Source organism: Falco cherrug, chromosome 4, assembly GCF_023634085.1.
Source record: "Falco cherrug isolate bFalChe1 chromosome 4, bFalChe1.pri, whole genome shotgun sequence".
In the NCBI taxonomy this organism is placed as follows: Eukaryota; Metazoa; Chordata; class Aves; order Falconiformes; family Falconidae; genus Falco; species Falco cherrug.
In genome coordinates this window covers 45,247,360-45,257,205 of record NC_073700.1, presented here as the reverse complement: position 1 = coordinate 45,257,205, position 9,846 = coordinate 45,247,360, and the positions used below count along the sequence as shown (strand labels likewise).

The window sequence follows — 9,846 nt, the reverse complement described above, 5'->3', positions numbered from 1 at the left end:
CCCACCCACCCCCCACACAACCCTTTCGCTCAAGAGCATCCTCACAGCGGGCAGCCACACCTTCCCGCCTCTGTTTGCTTTGGGAAGCACAAAAAGTCCCGTGATGGAGTCTGCTGAACTCTAGAGGGGGAAAAAAAATGTGGTTGACGTCGAGGGGGTGCTTGAGCACGAGGGATGGGCTCTGTGGGGTGGGAACATGGGGTGACGGGTCCCCTGCCCACGGCGGGGGGGGACCGTAGGGATGCCCCAGCCAGCGTGGGGGAAGCCTGCGGCTTCATGAAAGGCTCCAGGGGAAAAAAATGTAGGTCAGTAGTGATAAATGCAAAAGGCATCGAGTGTTTCTGGAGAAGGGAGGAGGGAGGGCGGTAAATATTTGCCAACTGGGATATTATTGCCTGGGAAAGGGGGGTTTCTATTTAAAGGTGAGTGGATGGAGCATGGGCCGGCGCCAGGCATGGCCCAGGCAGGTGCGGTGGGAGCATTGCCCACCGGTGCTGCTGCCAGTCGATCCAGTGGATTTGGGTCCCCTGGCGGGGGTCGGGGCTCCGGCTCCAGCTCCGTCCCTCCCGGCCGATGGAAACCTCACCTGCGGTGCAGAGTCGTGATTTACGGTGACAGCTCCCAATCTATCCCATTTACTTGGCCATTCGTCACCGGTGCTGGACACGAGGCCGAGGGGCTGGCAGGGCTCCAGGAGGGGGAAGGGGGGAGCGCAGCCGACCTGGCAGCCCCGCCAGCCCGGCCGGAGCACATTTTCTCCCGGCCCTGGTTTGATTAACAAGATGAATAAGCTGGCGGAGCGCAGCGGGGCGAGGAGAGGCCCCACTCCCTGCTCCCGGGGGGGCATAGGGCTGAGCTCCCCAGCCACCTCCCAGGGGGGACCCGGCCATCCCCACCCCTCTCCCCCTTCCCCAGGGCACAGAGCACCCCTCAACCCTGAGCTGGGAGTGGGAGACCCCCCTTTCCCCATGCCGGGGTCCTGCCATGTGTTCCCCATTAGGGCTGGAGGTTAGCGAAGCCCCCAGCCCCCCTCCTCCTCCTCCTCCCCCCCCCGGGCCCGCTTTGGGGTGCTGCCATAAATAAGGCTAACGGGCAGGGCAGCGGCGAGGCGGCGAGCGCGGGGCCAAGCCTGCGCCTTTTATGTCTTTTAAACCCTGGGAAATCGAAGCTGTAAATCTGGGGTGTCAGGGAGAGCCCAGCGCCCTGGCTGAGCGGGGCCCTGCGGAGCCAGGGTGCGGGGGCGACCCACCAAGGTGGCTCCGGGAAGCCCCCAGGAGGGAGGCACGCCTGGATCTAATGCTGCCCTGGGGGGCACGGTCCCTGGAGGGGTGCTGGGCTGGGGGGCAGTGAGACTCCGGGGCTGCTACTCGCTGGTACTGGTGTGCTCCCAGTGCCAGGGCAGCCCTGTCTCTGTGCACCCCTGCTGCTGTGTGCCCCCTGGTCCCCATGGCCCCCTCGGTCCCCATGGCCCCCCCAGTCCCTCTGTGCTGCTGGTGTCAGTGTGGTCCCAGTCCTGCTGCTCCCCTAGCCCTTTGCATCCCCTAGTCCTACTGCACCCCCTTGATCCCTCTGCATCCCCTGGACCCCTGCATCCCAGTGTCCCCCCGCATCCCAGTGTCCCCCTGCCCCCCTCACTGTGTCCGCCACACCTTCTGGTCCCTGTGTATCTCCAGGTCCCCCTGCATCCTGTACCAGAGCATCTCCTGGTCCCCAGGCCCCACCTTGTCCTCCTACATCCCGTGGTACCCTCGCATCTCCCAGTGCCCCTGCACCCCCCCATACTCCCACACCCCCTGGTGCTCTGGCACCCTGCATCCTCTTGCACCCTCCAGTGTCCATGTACCCCTGTATCCCCCTGTGCCCTGACACCCCCATCTTCCCGCACCCCAGTGCCCGTGCAGCCTGCATCCTCCTGCACCCACGGGTACCCGAGTACCCCCCTCTCCTCCCATACTGCCGGTGCCCGTGCACCCTGCATACTCCAGTGCCCGGGTACCCCTCCATCCTCCCGCATCCCCAGTGCCCGTGCACCCTGCATCTTTCTGCACCCCCAGGTACCCGGGTACCACCCCATCCTCCCGTACCCCCGGTGCCCGTGCACACTGCATCCCCCGGTGCCCGGGTACCCCCATCCTCCCGCCCACCCGCTCCCAGCATCCCCGGGCAGCGCTGCCGCCGGTGCCGCTGGCGGGGGCTGCCGGTGCCGCCGGAGCTGCGGCAGGCTGCGGCGGCTCCCCCCGCCCCCGGCTCCCCCCGCCGCCCCCGCCCGGCGCACGGCGCGTCACGGCGGGGCCGGCGGCGGCGGTGGGTGCGCTCCGCTCCGCGCTCCGCGCCCCGCGCCCGCCATGGCGGCCCGGCGCCCCCGGGCCCTGCTCGCTCTCGGCCTGGCCCTGGCCGCCGCCGCCGCCGCCGCCGACCCCTTCTCGCCCCAGCTGGGGGACACCGCCGGGTGCCGCGGGCAGTGCGGCCGCAGCCTGCCGCGCCGAGCCGCCGCCGTGAGTCCGGCCGGGCACCGGGCACCGGGGGTACCGGGGGTGCTGGGGATACCGGGGGCACCGGGGTACAGGGGGTGCTGGGGGTACCGGGGGCACCGGGTACCGGCCGTGCTGGGGGTACAGGATGTACCGGGGGTACTGGGGGCACCGGGGTACTGGAGGTACCGGGAGCATCAGGGTACCGGGGGTACTGGGGACACTGGGGTACCGGGTGTACTGGGGGCTCTGGGGGTACGGGGGGCACCGGGGTACTGGGGGTGCTGGGGTTACCAGGGTACCGGGGATACCGCAGCACCACGGGTACGGGGTGTACCAGGGGCACCGGGGGCACTGGGGTACTAGGTTTACCGGGGGTACGGAGGGTACGGAGGGTACTGAGGGCACCGGGGTACTGGGGGCACCAGTGGTACTGAGGGTGTCGGGGGCACTAGGGGCACTGGGGTACCAGGGTACCAGGAGCATGGGGAGCATTAGTAGCACCAGGAGTGCAAGGAGCATCATGGGGGACCAGGGGTACTGGGAGCATTGGGAGGAACCGGGAGCACCAGGGGAAACTGGGAGCAGCAGGAGTATCAGGGACACTGGGAGCAGTGGGAACAGCTGGGGCACTGGCAGCAGCAGGAGTATCAGGGACACCAGGAGCACTGGGACCAGTGAGGGCACCGTGGGCACCAGCCCACCCTGTGTGGGCATTGCCGCTGCACGGCCACACACCAGCCCCCCCCCCCCCCTTCCACAGGGAGCACCGTGGTGGGCACCGGGAGAGCCTCAGAGCCCCGGTGGTCTCCGCCGCCACAGCTTTGGGTGCCCCCAGCGAGGGCACCCACTGCAGTTTGGGGTGCCTGCAGTGGTTTCGCCCATCTTGGCATTGGCGTGCCCCCCAGTCTCACCTGTGCCTGGTTTGGGGTGCCCTTGGTGGTGGCAGCCACCCCACACTGGGGGTGCCCCCCAGCCCCCCATCACCAGTGGCATGGCACAGCCATCCCCAAGAGTGGTGGCATGGGGCCAGTGGGGCCAAGGACAACCGGGGTGGCGGGTGACACCGTGGTGACAGGGTGGGCCAGCACCACGTGCTGGCAGCGGGGACTGAGATGGAGCCGAGCGCTGGTGGCTGGACCCGGAGCATCACGGAAAGGCCCGGATCAGAGCTGCCGTGGCCGTGCCATGCCAGGGGCTGCCCGGTGGCCCCCATCCCCGAGCCCCCACGCGGGCAGGGCTGTATCTAGGCCAGTGCCTTGGCAGGAGCCAGTGTGGCCGCCGCTGCCATGGGTGGGATGAAGTTGTTTTCCCATCGGGGCTGGAGCTGCCTCCCTGCCAGCACCCAGCCCTGCCTGCTGGCCGGGGCACCCGCTCCCCCCGAGCCTGCACACGCCGTGACCCCCACATAGGCTCAGTGCCCTTCCGTCCAGCCCCCCAGTGTGTTCCCAGTCCACCCAGTGCATGCACCTCCCCCCATGCACACCCCCCCCACCCCCCCGGGTGCAGCCCCCACCTGCTGCCAGCCCACGCCAGGGCCTGGCAGGTGCCGAGCTCCCTGACCGAGGCGGGGGGACCCGCCACATCCTCGATGGGGCTGGGGCCACGTGCCAACCCCACCCTTGGGTGCAAACAGGGGAGCGAAGGCAGTTCTCCCAGCCTGGGGGATGCCGTCACCTTGGGTTTTGGGGTGACAACCCAGCAGGGGTCCTGCAGGAGAGCCACGGCGCCTGGTGCCCCCCAGCTGGGTGCAGGGGGCCGCGGGGGGGGGCCGGCACAGCCACCGGGCTGAGCTTGGTGCCAGCTCCACGCTCCCTCCTCCTCCCTGCAGGATGCTGTTCTCAACGCCTGTTACCGGGGCTGCCGGCTGTTCTCCATCTGTCACTTCGTGGATGCGAGTGCCGAGCTGAACACAACCAGAGCCGAGTGTGAAGCAGGTGAGGAGCCAGCGGCCGAGCGGCCCCTGCGCCCCAAAGACCATCCCAGGGGTCCCCCCCACATACCACTGGCACCACCATGACGCTTTCCACACTCCCGAGCATCCTGCCTCCGCTCAGCCCCACGCTGTGCCCCAGGGCTGCATCCAGAGCCTGCTGCAAACCAAGCAGGTTGCAGGTTTACACCCACTGGGTGTAAATCAGGAGGGGTAGGGGGGTGCTGGGGGTGCGGGGCTCATCGGGGGGATCGAGCCCCCCCTAAATGACCCCTCCTCCTGCCTTGCAGCGTGCGCCGAAGCCTACAGCAACGCAGAGGAGCAGTTTGGCTGCGTGACAGGGTGCCGCAAGCAGCTGCCTGAGGTGGAGAACAGGAAGGAGAAGGTGAGGGGCGGGGGAGATGGGGAGCCCCTCTTCCCCCCTGAACCCCCTAGCCTGTCCCTGGTGCCACCGGCCGAGGCTCTGCCCTGTCCCTGCATGGAGCTCCATCCTGGCTGCTCCGTCCCTGTGCCATCACCCCATGGGACTGCCGGGGACTGGTGGCATTTGCCCCCACAAGGAGCCTGGAGACATGGAGCCTTGGGGGTGGCTTCTCCAGCAGCCTCGTCCCTTGCCTGACCCCCAGCATGGGGACGTGGGGCATCTTGGTCACCCTGAGCCTGGCAGGGACCAAAGGACAGGGCAGAGCAGGCAATACCAATGCAATGGAGACCCTGCTGAGCCCACCAGCCACCCCCTGCCCGGGACCCCACGGGGGAATGCTGGGACATGGTGGCTTGGTCCTTGGGTTCCACTTCAGGGAGGACTTCTTCCTCCCATGGGAGCTCAGCCCAGTCCCTCCTCTCCCTGGGGATGGAGGCTACAACACCCCACACATGCAGCCCATCCCTCTGTCATCCATCTATCATCCCTCCCTCCCTCCATCCATCTGTCATCCCTCCATCCATCATCCATCCCTCACCCCTCCATCCCCAGCACAGGCATCCAGCCCCATCCCTGCCTTTGCTGCCTCCTGGCCATCCCCACCAGCAACCTCATGTCTTGGCGAGGTTGCTTCGGTTCCCCTCGATGCTTTCCCAGGGTGGCTCGGGCCCAGACCTGCTCCCTGCATGCTCCCACCACCCGGCACAACCCACGCCGCAGGATGCCTGCCGCATCTTGCTGTATTTTATGTCCCCCATTATAGGTGCCCCCACGGAGGGGTGCCGCGGGGGTGCCAGAGGGGTGCCAGGGAGACACGAGCCCGCTGCTGACCCGTCGCGCTGCTTCACCCAAAGCACATAAAATGGATTAACGGGGCTCGACCCGTGCTGCCACTGGTTTCGGCCAGGCAGGGTGATTATGCCAAATTCCCAGGGCGAGAAGTTCTGGCTGGTGACTGTTGCAGATTCCCCCGGTTTTGATCTGTTATCCTTCCCAGCAATTAGCAACGCTTTTTCCTCCTACATTTAATTAATTCAGCTTTTGCCCAATTAATTAAATTAGACTTTGGCCCAAGGAAGAGGCTTTTGGCTTTGTACACGTGCAGATGAAGATAAATTTGTGCTGTAGAAAGCTGCGGCTCCTTCAAAAAACCGCTTTGCAGCCGGTTTTTAAGACCTTCCTGATCCCATTTCCCAGCCCCTCTCCAAGGTCGGGGACGAGCCTCGGGGGGTGACCGGCTGACAGGGAGGGCTGGCACCCCCTTCACCCCCCCAAAAGCATTTTTCCTTTGGGTTCCCAGACAAGCAGGCAAAGCAGATTTAGCATAATAATTAGATACAGAATCTGACCTATTTATTTCCTGTTTGCTGGTTTGACCGTGCAAGGGGCTGTCGGAAAATGTTCGAAGCCAGTGGCAGGGAGCAGCCAAGCGGATTCCAGCAGGGATGCTTTAAAAATAACAAACTGCCGCGACGGCCAAGAATCCAGGGCACCGAGAGGCTGCCAGGAGAGGAACGCCCTCAGCATCTCGGCCGCTCGCTCCTATTGTTTCAAGCGCTGGTGTGAGCGCAGGGCTGCTGAGGGCTGGGTGACGGCCCTGGGGACCACAGCCCCAAGCTTGGTGACCCTCCTGGGGCTGGAGCACAGGCCCTGCATGTCCCCATCCCCGGCAGAAGCGGGCTGAGCCCCAGACCTGAGCACCCAGCTCAGCCGGGACACAGCCTTGGGGTGGGACGTTGTCCGCTGGGGTGGGTGACAGGGGGCTGGCGGTGACACCATGTCCCTGCTCCTTTGCAGAGCCTGGAGCTGAAGGTGCCATCATTCTCCGTGTTCGATTTGGTCTCCACCTTCTGCAACGACATCGTCAGCTCTGCCCAGAGCTTCATCTCTTCCACCTGGACCTTCTACCTGCAGGCGGATGATGGCAAAGTCGTGGTGTTTCAGGTGGGGGTGTCCTGTGTCCTCTCTCTGCTGGGTGCTAAGAGGAGTGAGGACCCACTTGCTCACCATTTTCTCCCTCTTTCCCTGCTGACCCACCAGTCCCAGCCCGAGATGGAGTATCCAGTACCCGAGGTGCCGGAGGTGCAGCCAGCGCAGCCGGGACCAGGGTCCAGCCCCCGTGTCCTGCAGCCCCACACAGGTGCAGGGGGGTCCGGGCTGCTGGGGGGGCACTGGGAGCCTGCGTGCCCTCCTGGCTCTCATCCCATTTCTCCAGAGCTAAACAAATTACCCGCTTCTTGGGTCTGATTAGCTTCCCACACCCCACACCCACGCAGGGGGGGTGGGTCTGGATTCAGGACCCACTCCAAGAAGCTGCTGGGATCGTCCACACCCCCACCACAGGCGGAGGGTCCCCGTGGGGGAGAGGGGACCACCCGGCACCCCTGCACCCGGTCCGGTGCGGGCAAGGGGCAGGCATGCCCACAGCGGGTGCCCGGGCTCAGAGTCGCCTCTCCCCCGCCAGGCCCCCGGGTGAAGGGGGAGAAGCCCCCCGTGAAGAAGCCACGGGGCAAAGCCAAGGCACAGCACCCGGACCCCCCGCAGCCGGAGCACGACTTCCTCGGCTGCATGTCCAAGTAGGTGCAATGGGGCTGCGCGGGGCCGGAGGGCCCTGGACCTGCTGGAGCAGATGCTCTTCCCCCCAGCTGCCTCCCCAGCTCCCTGTGCCCTGCTATAAACTCGTCCTTTTTCTTTGGTGGGGGGTGGTGGGGTGTTACAGGCGCTCGGGCCTTCCTCGCTGGATCCTGGCTGCCTGCCTCTTCCTCTCCATCATGGTGATGCTGTGGCTGAGCTGTGCCAGTTTGGTGACCGCCCCTGAGCAGCATGTCAAGACCCAGGTATGGGGTGAGCGGTGCTCAGCGCAGCCCGGGGTGGTCCCACGGGGGTCCCTGACACCCTGTGTCTCCCCGTTCTGGCTGGGTGAATCTTGCGGGGTGAAGATGTGGCCGTTCAGTGCCTGTGGTCCCCGGCCACCGTGCTGGGCATGCTGGCATGTCTGTGCTGTGTGGTACGTCCCCAGCCAGCCCCGCGGTGATCCCAGCCGGGGGACAAGAGGGTCCTGTCCCCTGCTCTGGGGCTGCATGGTCCCCTCTGCCTCTCTTCCAGCCTCTGAGCATCAACGGGGACAAGGAGTACCTGGAGGACCTGGATGGCCCAAGCACCTTCCCCCTGCCACCCGTCATTGCTGTCACCCTGTGCCCTGCGCACGGTGGTGAGGATGCGGGGCCACTGCCCCTCAAAGTCGACCTGGACAAGACCGTCCTGTAGTGCTCCCACCCCTTCCCGTCACCTCCACACCACCTCCCTGTCACCTTCCCCATGGCGTCATCCCCGGTCCTGCTCCGCTGCCCTGTGTCCCTGGCTCCTGGCGGGGCATCTCTGGCTCTGGCACGGAGGGGACCGGGGGTGCGATCGGGCTTGGCTCCGCTCTTCTCCCCAGGGATGGCCACTGCGGAGGAGGCTCCCAGGAGCCAGGCTGCGGCTTCGCCTCCTCCGTAGATGTTCTGTTTTCTGGGATCCTGGCTGCCAGCACTCAAGAGCCAAAAGAGGAGCTGCCAGAGTGGGGAGGCCGGGGGGAGCCCGTCCTCATGGTGGGGCGGTCTGTCTCCTCCCGACCGGAGCCCCCGGGGCCCCGCAGCCCTCCGGGCATGGGTCCAGCGCTGGGCAGGAGGGAGCCGGCTGCAGTGGGGGATGGAGAGTGTCTGCAGCGTTCTGGGCTTTGGCTCGGCACATCCCCGGCCTCCCACCTTGGGCTGAGCCTCCAAGGCGCCGTCTCTGGCCCTGAGAACTCCCTTCCGCTGGCCGGAGCCGATTGCCTTGGGGAGCCGAAACGTGGCGAATGGATTTGGTGTTGGCAGCTGGAGAGAAGAGCAGATCTCGCTGCCTCCATGCCCACGCGAGGACCCAGCCAGCCCCTTCCTGGAGCTGTGGAGGGGCCCCGGGATGGCTCCTTCCCCTCCCTGCTCCGTGATGCCTTGCGGGTGGCTGGCCCCAGTGCCGACGGGTTGCTGGGACCAAGCAGGGGACGAGGTGGCGTTTCCCTGCCTCGTGCTGTCATGGCGCATTCGAGCTTGGGCAGGAGGTGGGAGCTGCTGGGATGCCTCCGTCCTGGGCTCAGCATCCCTGCCCGGAGCCGGGAGCAGCTCAGCCTGCGGGGCTGTAGCTGATGGCAGGACCTAGCAGCAGCCAGCCTCCGGGTCCCCGGGCTCACAGCCCTGCCCTGGAAGTAGGGGGCCGGCCCTGGGGTCTCCCAGCCAAGTGGGGTCCCCCTCGGCTCACCCCAGCACAGCCCCTCGGTGTGGAGGGGTCCCTTCCCTCCCCCTGCTCCACAGGGCTCTGCCTCTGCAGCCAGGCTCAGTGCGAGCTGGGGCATCTCCCCATATCCCCACCGTTCTCCATCACTTGACTTCATGCGTCGTTTCGTGGTTTGATTTGCACCGGCATGTGGTTCATCGGCCCCCGGCCCCCCGTGGGGCCACCCCCGCGCGCGGAGGGATGGCTCGGCGGTCCCTGCCAGCCCCGTGTCCACCTAACACAGTCTGTACAGATTAACTTATTGCCCGCGACTCCCCACCCTTGGGTTATTAGGCTCCCTCCCTGTGCTGGCTGCTCCCCGGCGCTGAGCGGTCTCGGGGGGCCATGGCGTGGTGGGGTGGGGGGGCTCTGGTCCCTGGTCCCCATCCCCGCCGATTTTGTGCTGCTCCATATCACTTTAACCCGTGCAACATATCTGGGGCTGGGGAAACTGGGGGGGGGGGGGTGGGGGTGAGGGGTCTCGTGTACATTTTGGGGTACACTTTTCATTGTTGCTTTTTGGCCGCTTGGCTCAGTGCGAAGCTCGGGGGGTCTGTGGTGGCTGTGGCCTGGGGGGGGTGTCTGTGTCCTGGCCACAGCGGCTTTCCCCGTCCCTGGGTGCAACCGTGCCAGGCTGCGAGCTCGGGGGAGAGGGCAGCCCTGGAGCCCCCCCAGCTTCGCTTCCAAAGGGCAAACCCAGCCTCAAGCTGGCTGGGCAGTGCGGG

General features: G+C 66.3%; 1 protein-coding gene across 1 annotated transcript; it reads left to right on the top strand.

The window, feature by feature from the left end:
• The first annotated feature begins 2,214 nt into the window (after window positions 1–2,214).
• TMEM59L (transmembrane protein 59 like) lies at window positions 2,215–9,528 on the top strand. The gene is made up of 8 exons (XM_055710332.1): window positions 2,215–2,495; window positions 4,303–4,408; window positions 4,695–4,789; window positions 6,626–6,772; window positions 6,869–6,968; window positions 7,293–7,404; window positions 7,548–7,665; window positions 7,934–9,528. Exons 1-8 carry the CDS (start codon window positions 2,346–2,348, stop codon window positions 8,093–8,095), a joined length of 990 nt encoding a protein of 329 aa, XP_055566307.1. The 5' UTR covers window positions 2,215–2,345; the 3' UTR covers window positions 8,096–9,528.
• The last annotated feature ends 318 nt before the right edge of the window (window positions 9,529–9,846 follow it).

Bases quoted from the DNA above. Each gene is read 5' to 3' on its own strand.
- TMEM59L (XM_055710332.1), top strand. From the start codon at position 2,346: ATGGCGGCCCGGCGCCCCCGGGCCCTGCTCGCTCTCGGCCTGGCCCTG. The intron at 6,773-6,868 runs GTGGGGGTGTCC...CTGACCCACCAG, and splicing joins GCAAAGTCGTGGTGTTTCAG to TCCCAGCCCGAGATGGAGTA. The intron at 7,666-7,933 runs GTATGGGGTGAG...CCTCTCTTCCAG, and splicing joins AGCAGCATGTCAAGACCCAG to CCTCTGAGCATCAACGGGGA.